The following is a 13,145-nucleotide window of genomic DNA, read 5'->3' as shown; positions in this document are numbered from 1 at the left end:
TGGGTTTGTTTTTTTTTTTCATTGTCTTAATGTCTCTATTTTTATGGTGTCACATAATGTGCATTGTCTGGGTTCTGGTCTTTTTGCACAGACATAGATCTTACTCCTTCAGACTATTTTACAGTAAGAGCACAGCCATCATGCAGGAGTGCATGGGGTCCAGGAAAACTTTTACTAGGAAACCAGAAACGGTGCCTGGAGTTTTGTCAGGGGATTCATTGTGTTTTGGAAACTATTCATATAAACTGGGGCCAGTTGGCAATGAATTTAGCTATAAATTATGAGTCATATTGAGCTCAGGTAAAATTTAGTGGCAACTGTATTAATGATTCTAAGATGGGGAAAAGAGCAAAAACAAAGCAAATCACTGTACTCCAAATTACTGGGTTTCTTAGAACTCTAAAAGCTTTGCTTATTCTTCAGTTATAAGTAGATATTCTTTATTACTTCCTGTCAAATATCATTAGCGGTAGTTGCTTGTGAGACATTGTAAATGCTTTTTTTCCTTTTAATTCTCATTAAATCTGCTCTGAGCAAGCTTTTATGACATTAAACATGCTGTGTCAATTTGTACACATGTTGAAAGTGTGATGAAAAATATTTGTAGTGTACATAGTAGTAATTTATTTTTAAAAACTTAATCAGTTGCAGCTCTGACACAGCTAAAGCTTTAAACTTGTTTTGTGGTAATGATTATCACATTTCTGTTGTTCCCAAACCTTTTTTGCTTCACAGCTGTCTTGTGAGTTACTGTTAAATAATCACTAAAAATTCATTTGTTTCTAGTGAGTTACAGGAGAGACCAGCATGGATTTAAAATGTTACTGTAGATAACACACAAAAATCACACAAAAAGTATTTTTCCTTTCTCTTACTCTCTTTGCTTATATGGCTCAAGTTTCTACTCACTCACTTTACTGATAAATGCAATTTCTTCTGTGAAAATTAGGGCTGTGCTGGATGGAGAAGAGAGAGCTGGAATGCATTTTCCCTCATTTTTAGTTAGCTTCTCATTTTAGAGACTGTCTTTATGGATCTATGTTGAAGATGCAGCACCATTGAGAAACTGTGTGTTTTCCCATGAGATAAGTCATTACCTATCATCTGCCCTGCTATAAATAATGGCAGCCAGACAGATGCTCTTTGCTTTGATAAAAAAGCTGGGTGTGAGCAGTCCCACACACTGCTGAGAACCTGACCTCACCTAACTACAGGTAGTAAACACTAAAAACACTAAAAGTGTATTTTCTCCCTTTGAGACTCTTAGCTGCGAGAGAACCATTGCTTTGCTGTTACCTCAGTGTAATAAACATTTTTATAGCACAAAGTCAGGGGCAAGCAGTCTTGTTTCTTCAAATCCTTCAATGAGTTTAACAGTCTGGTTGCCAGAAAAACAAGGCTTTGCTCATAAACTCTCCAGGTTTGTACTGGAAGACAAAGACAACACTGTTTGTTCTTGTCTGGGGGGAAGAAAAATTGTCTGATTTAAGTTCTCCCCCTGCCCTCAAGCTTTATTGCAAAGACTTTGGGATTTGCAAATGAATTTTTCTGAAAGGATGTGGACAAGTTTATACATGTGGACTGTTAGCCACAGTGATCATAGTAACGCTCACAGGCTGTTGGAATTATTTGACTCTGCAGCTAGTCAGCTCCAAGAATCTGCACAGTCTTTATGTAAAATCATAAATTCAACCTTGGTACTACTTACAAGTTATTTTTCAAATGCCTTCTGGTAAATATTCACTGTTTCTAGGGTGTCTTTTCCATCTGTTTTTTCTTGTAAGGCTTATGTGCCCCAGATTAATTTCCTTCTCCCTGTTCCACCTGGACTTGACTTTCCTGTCTGACATTCAGGATTTTTTTTTTTCTCTAGTCCCATAGCCCCCAGGAAACAACAGCAATTTGATACTTTCTGGTAGAAGAGTTTCCAGGCTGATGTTTGAGAGCAATTCATGGAGGAAATAATTTCTCAGACCCTTTGTTGATGGGCAACAGAAGTCAAGCACCTAAACCCCAAAGGGGCTTCTGCAAAATGTACCTGGAGCCCTGGAGAGCAGTTTGGGCACATTGGGCCCATTTTTCATCAGTCAGTCTAAAAAAGTTCATGGAAGAGACACTTTTGTTAGCTTACTTGGCAGAGGGAGAGAGTATGAAAAAAGTATGAAAGGAATCCTGGAATCATTAAAGCTGGAAAAAAAAAACCCCTGCGATTGTTGAGTCCAATGGTTAACAAAATGGTTGCAGAAAAACAGGGTTTAAATACCTTAATTGTCAACTGAGTAAAATTCAGATACCTAAACCTAAGGTTTCTGTCCTGGAAGAATCTGGACAGCTGTGATCCAGATCTTGGGGATGGCCCAGCTTTGGAGGTTTGTATGGTTTGTGCTCAATTTCAAGTTTCCAGGAAGGCAAAACTTTGTAGTTTGAGAGTGCTGTGCCTGTCTCCCCTGGGGGATTCAGTCTTCTCTGGAAGCAGCTGTGTAATCTATAAGGGTGAAGGTTTAGCACAGCTACTGATTAAACAACAAACACAGGCTCAGAAGGGGTAGGTGAGGATGCCTTGTATGGGATGTCCATAGCATTTCTTTGAGGATTCCTGTACAAGAAATTGGGAGATCCAAAGTCAAGTCTGTCCTCTAAGGAAGTCCAGCCTTCCTCTCCTCCTCCTTTGGGCCACATTCTCATCCCATGGTGATGGATTTTCTGACCTGTGGATTGCACCCCATAACTACTGCAGGAAAAAAAAGGAAAGAAAACAAGACTCAACTGCACAAGAGTGGCTGATCCTGAGCAAACCTTGATGGTGTTGGAAGTCTTGCTGGTGGTCAATAGCAGAGGACGGTGCAGACTTTGGGGTGTTCCTGCAGTGCTGTTCACACAGGGCAGTGCCATTCTCATTGCCAGTTGTCTCCTGTCACTTGTTTTGTTTCCCTAGGAAGGAGGATGTGTCATACATGAAGAAATCAAACCTCGTGCTGAATCATGTTGATGGCAGCCCAGAGGAAGCAGAAGTCCTGATCAGAGGCAAAAAGCACAATAGGAAACCCTCCTTTCTCAAGGCTTTGTTGAGGACCTTTGGGCCATATTTCTTAATTGGCTCCTTCTTCAAGCTGATACAAGACCTACTCTCTTTTGTCAACCCTCGGCTGTTAAGGTTGGTTTACTCTGCGAGTAGTTTCTATGTGCAATCCCTGTGGAGGCTTGGCTTTGGCACAGGGTGTTTGTTTTTGAAATGCAGAGTTAGTTTCCCTCACAGTTCCACATGTGTATGCTTCCTCACCTTCCCCTGCAGTGCTGTGAAACAGGAGTTCTTTGTTGTGGACTCAGCTGTAAATTGGAGGAGCTTCACTGAAATACTCCCTTTCTAAATCTCCCATCACCAGTGGGCAGCTTTGAATTAAAAATTACTTGTTGCTCCGTGCTTCAGTCCAAAGCAATTTCTCCCCATTTCTAAAAGATTAGCTGTGAAATCCAAGTGAAGCACTGGTGTCTGGATCCAGTGCTCTCTGGACATCTGGTATCCTCATGTGTGGGTGGTGGTCGCAGCTGCAGCATGGCTTGATGTGCACATAGATGTGTGATGCTCCAGTATGTGGTGCTCTGACCATGCTGCTGTCATCTGGGAAAGGTTTTGGACCTTTTAGATGAATTCATGTGGTCTTCATTGTATTCAGCAATGAGAATGTGAGAGGCACAGTTGTAGTGAATTTCCACGTGAAAGAAAATTATGGTTCTGTTAAAAAAAACCAAACAGAGAGGGAGATCATGAGAGAAGTGGTCTGTCCTCAAATTCTCTTTGAATGAGGAACACCTCTACCTCCCATCTCCAGGAGGGTCAGCTGCTCAGCCAGATCTATTAAGGAATTGCCACAATCCCCACATTTTTTTCTCTATTACTATTGTTCTTAAACTGAGGAATTTCCCAGATAAACATTAACTAGGAAGAAAGCAATAGTGGAATTACCAGCATTTCTATCTAACAATTATTAATGGAACAGCATATAGTCCTATTAATGCATGAGAGAGGAGTGGGGGGTCACAGGTGGATGTAGGGAAAGGGAGAAAAGAAGGCTCTGCTCCTATCTGAGTATCTCTTAAAATAACCTGTGTTCTGAGATCATGTTGTTCAGTGGGTGGTTTGTGAAAGAAACCAGGAATCTGCTAAAGAGGGTCTGACCGAGTGTGGTGACATTTAATAGCTGACAGTGTGTCTTCTCCCAGATCTCCTGCTGAGGAGGAGGCTGCTGGCTGCCTCCTGAGAACACATTAAGTGTAACCTATTCTGGGAATTTCTCAAATTTGCATGAATTCCTGAATACATTTCAGTGATATTTCAGGGCGTATTATGGTGAATTTCTTCTCAAGTCTCAATTGCTCCAGTCTGGGAAAATGCCCTTCTGACAGTAAGGGAAGATGAAAAAGCCATGGCTGTCTGGCAGACTGCATGTAAGACAGTTTTGTGTTTCTAAAAAGATTGGTGGATCCCTGAGACTACCAGGAAGAGGTTTTCCTGAAGCTGTTCCCTTTTGCAGCATGAATTAGTGGAGCAGTGAAGAAATATTATTTCTCTGGACTGGAAGAAGAAAGATGTAGCAACCTCATGCTTCTACTACAAAGCTTTGGTAGTTTCCAGGTCCATTGTTCTCCTGCTAATCGTTTGAACTATGGAGCCAAATCTCTATTTCTCCTATATTTTGACAGTTCAGTATCCTGGTCAGTAGGCTGAAATCACAAATGTGATTTTTGAGAGCACTGGACATTGCTGTGTGTCACTCAGCTTGTTTGCTGTGTGTTAGTGTGCAGCTCTGGCAACGAGAGCAGCTGTGAGGAGTAAGAAAGGGCTTATTAATAAAAGATATTATAGCCAGCTTAATGGTACCATTTCACAAAAAAAAAAAAAAAAAAGTAGGAGTGAAGGACTCTTTATGCATCCATCCAGGAGGATGGCTCTTAATTTAGCTATTTTTTTGTGGGAAAACACCCCAGCAGAAGCACTCAGGCTGCTTAAAGAGGATTTGGGTAAGAAGCTGGTTTTGCCTGCTCTGCTGCACTCCCTTACTCTGTCCTATAATTCACCTCTTGCCCTGGGGGGCTGCCTAACAGAGCTCAGACAGTGTGCTGTGTGTTTAAACCCTGAATCTCGGGGGAAACCAAGAGTTTCTCTTCATATTTCATTTCCATGCTCATTTAGAAATGAACTTACTCCCTGGCAGAGCTGCAGGTTTTACTGTTGGCTGTTTGCAATGTTGTTTGACTGAAATCATAACTCAGCCTGTGTCCTGGAGAGCTGTTTGCTTTTTGTGGTTAGGGAGAGGATGTGGCAGGATGCTGTAGTTGGGAGAAGCTGTGTTATGTCCCATTAAATTTGCTGCATGGATTTTAAATTTCTGTTTCTTTTTCCTTTTCCCTCCCTACTCTGCTGACAAACAGTGTATTAATCGGCTTCATTAAGAACAAAGACGCCCCAGCCTGGTGGGGATTTTTGGTTGCAGCTCTGATGTTTATCTGTGCTGTGCTGCAGACACTGGTTCTTCACCAGCACTTCCAGTACTGCTTTGTTACTGGGATGAGGCTGAGGACTGGGATCACTGGGCTGATATACAGAAAGGTAAGGCTGGAAGCATTTTGTGGGCTGGAACACCAGCCAGGCAAGTGTGTTCAGTTCTGACATATTTAGGGAAGGTCAGGCATGTTGGAGAGGATTTTGAATTATGAAAGATGGGAGGTTTGGTGAGTTTTTAAGAGTACCTCTTTCATACTTTACAGAATTTTCCAGTGATCAGTATTGTAATATGGGTGTTCTGGTAGGTTACTAGACATACCAATACTGGTTCACTTTAAATAGGAACTGAAATAGGAAAGACTTAGATTAGATGTAAGGAAGAAATTCTTGCATGTGGAGGTGCCCAGAGAAGTTGTGGCTGCCCCCTCCCTGGAAGTGTCCAAGGCCAGGTTGGGTGGGGCTTGGAGCAGCCTGGGATAGTGGGAAGTGTCCCTGCCCATGGCAGAGGGGTTGGAACTTCAAAGTCCCTTCCCACCCAAATCATTCCACAGTTTGGAAGAGGGATCCAGGAGAAGAGCATGTTTATGCTATGAATGGATTAGACCCAACAGAGTTTTCTCCAGAGTGCTACACACTGCTTCAGCTGGAGATGCTCATAAGCAAAACCATTTAATGAGTCTTGTTCCTTGGAGATCAGGAATTGATGCAGGCAAATTATTTTACTCTTTTTGGAGACGCACATTCTTGGACAGTGTCGTTTCGCTAATAATTGAGGATTTGTTCTCTGTGTGTATCAAGATTGTGAGTGCACTGAAGCTCTCTCTCTCTTGTCAGTCCTTAGCCATCACAAACTCGGCAAAGCGCTCATCTACTGTTGGAGAAATTGTCAACCTGATGTCAGTGGATGCCCAACGTTTCATGGACCTGGTGACTTTCCTGAACATGGTGTGGTCTGCACCACTCCAGATACTTCTAGCTTTGTATTTCCTCTGGGAGGTACAGACATTGTCACAATTGTAGTCACAATTCATCTAAATGATGTGCAGGCTCTTTATTTTTCCTTTTTTTTTTTTTTTAATTGTCAATTTGACCCTCCAGTGCATTTTTTACAAACTTTAAGTGTTCTGTCCTGTAGTAAAATAGCTTTTACTGCTGTACACCCTCACTTAGTGTCTTAATTATTTTGTTCAGCTGGTTGGCTAGATGGGCATTTGAAACAGAATGTTTCCTTTGTCTTTCCCCTGTCCTTACTCCACTTTGATGGGCTCAGTCTTGGACTCTTGTTCCCAGTAGTTGATACAAATGAGAGCCTGAGGGAAGTGGTTTAGGGACCAAATGAAACAAAAACTTGGACATAAGAAATGTCATGTGTAGAGATTTTATTCTGCTACATAAAGAAGTTCTGTGCATGTCAATGTGAAACAAATCTCACCTGGAAAAACCATAATTTTTCATTTACTATAGTGACATTGTTTCAGGTTTATTCCAGGTTCAGCACTGGCTTTCAGACTTGTTTCTGTGCAATTAATGTCTTTTACTGCATAAAACAGTAGCACCAACTTAACCATATTGATTTCAACTCAAAAGCTATTAAATTGCAGCACTGCTCTGAGTTACTGCTCTGCTGGAAGCCGAGTTCTGGTAGCCAGCACTTTGAATGTTTGTACTCACACTGAGTGTACTGGGTTAATTCCATAATTACAGTTACCTTGGTCCGAGAAAAACCAAGAGAAAAATTCCTAGCACCAATACAACAACAAGAAGGAGAATTGTTATTATTGTTATTGTTATTCAAAGGGGTTCCTGTCCTATTTTTTTGTCTCCACAGTTGCTCTGTGGAATCACAACACTTCACTGGGATAAGCTCGACTTGTCAATATTGATTTCTGTTTCTATCACTTACTGTTGTTTTAGTGCTGACTATGGGGAACACTTGGGTACAACAATTTTCTCTTTCTTTTTAAAACAAGACTTTAGGGCCTTCTGTGCTGGCTGGAGTTGCTGTGATGGTCTTACTTATTCCTTTTAACTCTGCAATAGCAATAAAAACCAGGGCATTCCAGGTAAGGAGTTACCTCCAGAGGAGGTGATGTTATATGAATTGGCAGCTGTGCTGTGAGAAATTAAGACATCACTGCTTGTTAATACGATGCCATTTGCAATAATTTACTTATGAGTAAGAATGTACTGATATATTTAATAACTGTATCATCTTAGATACTTTTTCCATAGTGAATTGAATGCAATTTAACGGAAAGGTATGTCATTGAGCCAGTGGCTTCTGCATACCCCTGGAGCAGCTTTTGGGATTAGCAAGAGGTTTCTTTGTCTCCATATCCCTTCACCTGGTATCTTCCTCTAGGAGCATCTAGAGAAAGGCAAATAAATGCTGTTCTTTAATCTGCAAATGAATGTTTTCAGAGGTGGCAGCTAAAACCTGACAGTTTGAGTTTTATGCTAAAAGCCGGTGTTGATGTTCACTGCTACTGAGCTAGGCCAAATTTCATTTATTATCTTAAGGTAAAATGATACTTTATTCCTTTCTTTGTAATCTTAGTTGTCTCTAGTCAGGTAAAGCTGAAAAAATACCAATATAACAGTGCCCTCTGGCTTTGTACTCGAAAAAATCTAATAATTGGCTTGTGCTATCCAGCCTGTCAGACTGTTTGGAAGATTAAAAAAGAAATAAAAAGTCAATCTGTCGGTGTAAAAAAAGGTAAGAGTTGGATATAAATTATGACATTCAAGCACAGCCTTAATAACAGTGATATTATTATATGCCTTAAAGAGACATACAGGCTTTTTAAATCTCTTGGATACTGACATGTTAGTAGTAACATTCCTTTTCTCCCTTGCCTATTATGAGATGATCCGAGCTGCATAACTTATTGTGCATATGTGTGTGAATTTTGTCTATAAATTTGAGCAGGGATGTCTTTATTTTAATAACTGAATGAAACGTATTTTAATTTCCTATGTATTTTAATTTTTTATGTATTTTAATACATAGGGAAAACAATCCTAGGAGTAGCCACAGTTTTCAAGGGATAAGAAATAAAACTGTTCAAACAAGGAAGAAAAAAAATCTGAAGAAATCAAAGGAAATGGTAGGGTAGTATTTTCATAAAGTGGCTGAACGTTTCTTTAAGCTGGTTTAAAAATGTAGCTCTTAAGAGTGACAATTAGTTGAAAGCTTTTGTACTCTGCTTTCCAGGCATTTCCTTTGATTTCTCCATGTCTTTGGAGGTAGAATTTAACTTGCACAGTAAGCTGACAGCAGTCTGGTTTTCTGTAATTACCTTTTGCATCAAAAATATTCCTCAAAAATAGCCTGAGGGCCAGCACAGCTGTGAGACATCTGTTGAAAACTCTCCTGTAGTGGTGGCTGTGACTCTCTGTCTCCTGTATTTACCATTTACCAGGTGGAACAGATGCGATACAAAGACTCCCGCATTAAATTAATGAACGAGATCCTGGGTGGCATCAAGGTGCTGAAGCTCTATGCTTGGGAACCCTCCTTTTCAGAAAAGGTCCTGGAGATCCGGAAGAATGAGCTGAGGGTTCTGAAAAAATCTGCCTATCTCAACTCTGTGTCCACCTTCGCCTGGATCAGTGCACCCTTCCTGGTAAATTAAATTTGCATGGCTCTCTAAGCTATACAAGTACACCCATTTCTGCTTGCTAATGTACATAGGAATAAAATGTAAAGTTTTTGGAGGAATTCTTCATATGCTTTGATACAGAGTTCCCTGTTCTTGAGAGCCTTTTTGTTAATCAGTATTAAAAGTATTTTGTGATAAAGCCTGTCAGTGGAAGCTGGGAATAGCTGTCACAGGAGAATTTCCAACCACTTCAAAGTACTTCCTATAACAAATTGAAACTAGAATTTGAAGCCTCAGAAAGATCTGTGAATAGCAAAATAGCAAAAGAAACTGTAATTGAGTCAGTGAGGACAATGTCTGTCTTTAGCTCTCATTTCTACATTCATGTTACAGTGCTCTGCTTCTTTTAGTGAGAGAGGGAGTTGTTAAATTATTCTGCAACTCAAAAAAGAGATTGATATAATACGAAAACTAAAGCCCAAATGATAATGTTACCAACTCTGGAATGCTTTTTCCTCAATTTTTTCTTTTCCTCTATTTTCCACTTGACTGGACTGTGATCCCTTTTACAGAAAAGGTTTTGGTGAATAAAACCATTCAGATAAATCTGTGGTCAAAACTATTCCCAGACAACTTTTCTCAAGATCTAAGGGCCAGCCCTGCAGGAATAATATGAACAGCCTGGAGGTTCTGCCCCTTTCATAGCTCCTTAAAGTCACTGCACTTCCTTCAATGCACATTTCTTTTCCTGCTCACTATGAGTTTGCTGAACATGATGGTCCTCCCACAGTGGATGGCCCCTTTCTGCAGCAGGCCAGCAAATAACTTGGATTTCACTTCCTTCTCTGTTGATTAGTGAATCTCATTTGCTTCACCTGCAGTTTACAATGGGAAAATTTGCTTGGGTGGAGCTGGAAAAAAACACGACCTGATATCAGCTTTCCCTTTTTATTTACCCAAGTCCTGTAGTTCAACTGAATGTAACCACTAGAAACTGAAAGTTCTTCTATTCTGTGTGCCCTTTTTCTGTACTAACTTGTCCATGGGACTTGTCACTCTTAAAGCACGTTGAAAAGGTCAGAAACAAGGAATTTTATTTCCAAGATGCCTTTCAGGATAGAGTGCTTTTAAAATGTCAGACTATACAAGACATGTCACAGTAAAGTCCCTTTCTGGCTTTCAGGTAGCACTGACAACATTTGCTGTGTATGTCTCTGTGGATGAGAAGAATATCCTGGATGCAGAAAAGGCTTTTGTCTCCCTGTCCTTGTTCAATATCCTGAAGTTTCCCCTCAATATGCTTCCACAAGTCATTAGCAACATTGCACAGGTAAGGAGGGCCTGGAGCACAGGTTGTTCTGAAAAACTTGAACAGAAAGAACATATCCTTGATTTCTGGAATGCAGAGATCCCTTGCATCTGCCTGTTAGCTGGTTATCCTTTTAATATCCTTTCTTTCCTGCTATCCTGCATTGGAAAGCCTGCTATCTTCTGAGTGAGCCCATTTTGCTTCATTCAGATAAACTCAGCTTGGTGTGAGAAATTTCAGTTAAAAGCTTGAATCTCAGCTTAAGACTCATTGCAGGGAAAGAATGACTCACTGTTCAGGAAGCCCATGGGGGAAAGCTCAAGGCATTGTGCATGCTTGCTTTCTCAGTAGTGAGAGCACTAAGTCCTCATTAAAAGAATGATGAAATAATGCCACATTCTTTTCTTAGACAAGCGTTTCCCTAAAGAGAATTCAGCAGTTCCTGAGTCATGATGAACTTGATCCAAATTGTGTGGAAACAAAAGTGATTGCACCAGGTAAAGATGTTGCTATTTTTCTAAACTATGCAAATACAGCAGACATATTTCTTTTGGACTGGTTGAGCTATGAAAAAAAGCAAAAAAAAGATAACAATCTTGGGTTAAAAAAAAGAGGAAAGAAAGTGCTGCTCTGAAAAGTGTTTGGTGTTTAGGCTGTGTAAAAACCACAAAAGTTTCTGGCCGTATTTTTGAGCTGGTTTGGTCTCAGTTTTCATCTGCAATGTACTGGATGCCAACAGCACTGAATATGGAGTGAATCCACTGACTATGGACAGCAAGAGTTGTTCAAACCTTTCACACAAATGCTCAAGAAGTTTGCCAACAGTTTTGATTACTTCTGTTCAAAACAATATCCCCAAATAATTGAGCAAGCCAGGTGGAGCAAGCAAAAAGCTGCAGTGTGTCACAGTGAATCTGATACATCAAAGTCAACAGCAGGCAGTGATCTTCTACTGATTTGAAAGGAGTTTCTGAAGTAAAGTTTAGATGATGCTGAACATGTTGGGAGCAGCCCCACCAGGGCAGGGTGAAGCAGAGCATCTTTTCAGCTCCCCAGATCTGTGAGGTCACAGTCTATAGCTGAAGCTGCAGTCAGTGATTTTCACTCTGAACAAGCCTGTCTTGTGACCCACAGGCTGTGCTTCCCATGCCAGCAGAAAAGGGAAGTGCAGTATGTGTAAATAAAGATCCCACTGTCAGCCTGTTCTCAGTTGTGCTGTTGTGAGTAACACATTTCCTGCCCCTCTGTTGTGTTTTTGCCACACAGGCAGTGCCATCAGTGTAAGAAATGCGACGTTCAGCTGGGGAAAGGAGCTTAAGGCAACGCTGAAAGAGTAAGATTTCTTTGTGCAGTTGCAATACAACATCCACCTGGTCTCTGGCTCTTGGGAGGCCTTTTTGAAAGGACTCTGGTAAAAATCATGCATCACATGTTAGCATCTCTTCTGCCTTTAAAACATGGAGCTTGTCCCTCATCATCTTTAGGCTTTATGGAATAGGGCTGTAAGGCTTTAACTCCACAGCAACCAGCATAAAATAATTACCTATTGAAAGACAGGCTCCATAAATTCCTTAAATAGGCATTTTTTTAACTGAAGCATTGGACAAATCAAATTGATCTGATGGATTTTAAAGACAGTTGAGATGTCTGTGTTTGGACCTAGGTGTGCCAGGAGTGGTCTCTTCCTTGAAGAGCCTTGTGGCAGATTCATCCCTGTGGCAATGGAAGGACCATCTCCAGACTATGGGGGTGAACATTTTGTACATTTGAATGAACAGAAACAAAATTTGCCTGGAAGCATATATACCTTCTGTTATGCATCAGGATCTATGTAAACAGAAGTTTGGCTTGATTTCATTAGTGAAAAGCACTTTGGCAGCAAAGAGACTGTGTCCATCAGTCATTTTTCTATCAGTTCACCTTCAGGACCCTAAAGAAGTACCTTTAAGAGCACAGTGGGGAAAACAGTAAAGGATTTTAATTGGGGAAGTCCTGTTCTTCTTGTGTCATTGTAAGCCCTATTTACCAGCACAGCAAACACAGTTCTAAAATGGTTTGAACATTTTTAGATGTATTTACTCACTAGTTTTGAACATTTTTAGATGGGATGTATTTACTCAGTAGTTTTGTACAATTGCTTTTGGTTTCAAAATTAAACCCCAAGATACTTCTGGAAGATTGACTGCTTTCAAAATGCTTGTTAACCCAGTTTGACTTGCTGATGGATTGATACAACACAGCAAAGAATTTTAGAAGGCTTGTTAACAATCCTACTGCTTTAGCAACCAGCAAGATAAATTATGTTGGGTTTTTGTTTGTTCCTCAAGTTCTGGTTACAGTTGATCATACACAAGAAAGGGAGGAGAAAACCATATAATAAGTTTTGCTCATTATATCCAGTCAGGCTGTGACTGTGTATTTCAGCCCTGGTTTAAAGATCCCCTGATGTCTTTAGTAAACTAATGTTTAATTAATTTCCAGCCTGTTTTCTCCACAGTATAAATATGTTGATCCCCAGTGGTTCTTTGGTTGCCATTGTTGGCCATGTTGGCTGTGGAAAGTCTTCTCTGGTGTCTGCTCTCCTGGGTGAGATGGAAAAGCTGGAAGGAGAAGTGGCTGTGAAGGTTGGTGTTGTTTATAAAACCATTTAATGATGGTCAGGAAATGTGCTGCTGATGCCTGCCCTTGATTAGAATGCACCTCAGGCTCCACAGGGAATTCTGGTTGCCCC

At 40.5% G+C, this 13,145-nt stretch overlaps 1 protein-coding gene across 2 annotated transcripts in view; it reads left to right on the top strand.

Moving 5' to 3' along the window:
• The window catches only part of ABCC3 (ATP binding cassette subfamily C member 3), a 46,572-nt gene that overhangs the window by 19,827 nt on the left and 13,600 nt on the right, over positions 1-13,145 (top strand). Inside the window, exons 8-16 of one of the 2 annotated variants that reach the window (XM_083874657.1) lie at positions 2,936-3,154; positions 5,431-5,608; positions 6,338-6,499; positions 7,474-7,566; positions 8,926-9,129; positions 10,289-10,435; positions 10,824-10,911; positions 11,681-11,747; positions 12,912-13,038. In XM_083874657.1, coding sequence (XP_083730783.1) covers positions 2,936-3,154; positions 5,431-5,608; positions 6,338-6,499; positions 7,474-7,566; positions 8,926-9,129; positions 10,289-10,435; positions 10,824-10,911; positions 11,681-11,747; positions 12,912-13,038 — 1,285 coding nt within the window. The remainder of the gene's footprint in view (positions 1-2,935; positions 3,155-5,430; positions 5,609-6,337; positions 6,500-7,473; positions 7,567-8,925; positions 9,130-10,288; positions 10,436-10,823; positions 10,912-11,680; positions 11,748-12,911; positions 13,039-13,145) is intronic. The other variant, XM_083874656.1, reaches the window with a different exon arrangement.

This window comes from Zosterops lateralis (assembly GCF_965231275.1).
Source record: "Zosterops lateralis genome assembly, chromosome: 18".
Lineage (NCBI taxonomy): Eukaryota > Metazoa > Chordata > Aves > Passeriformes > Zosteropidae > Zosterops > Zosterops lateralis.
Note: the sequence above shows the minus strand (reverse complement) of the source record. Positions and strands in the feature narration are given on the sequence as shown.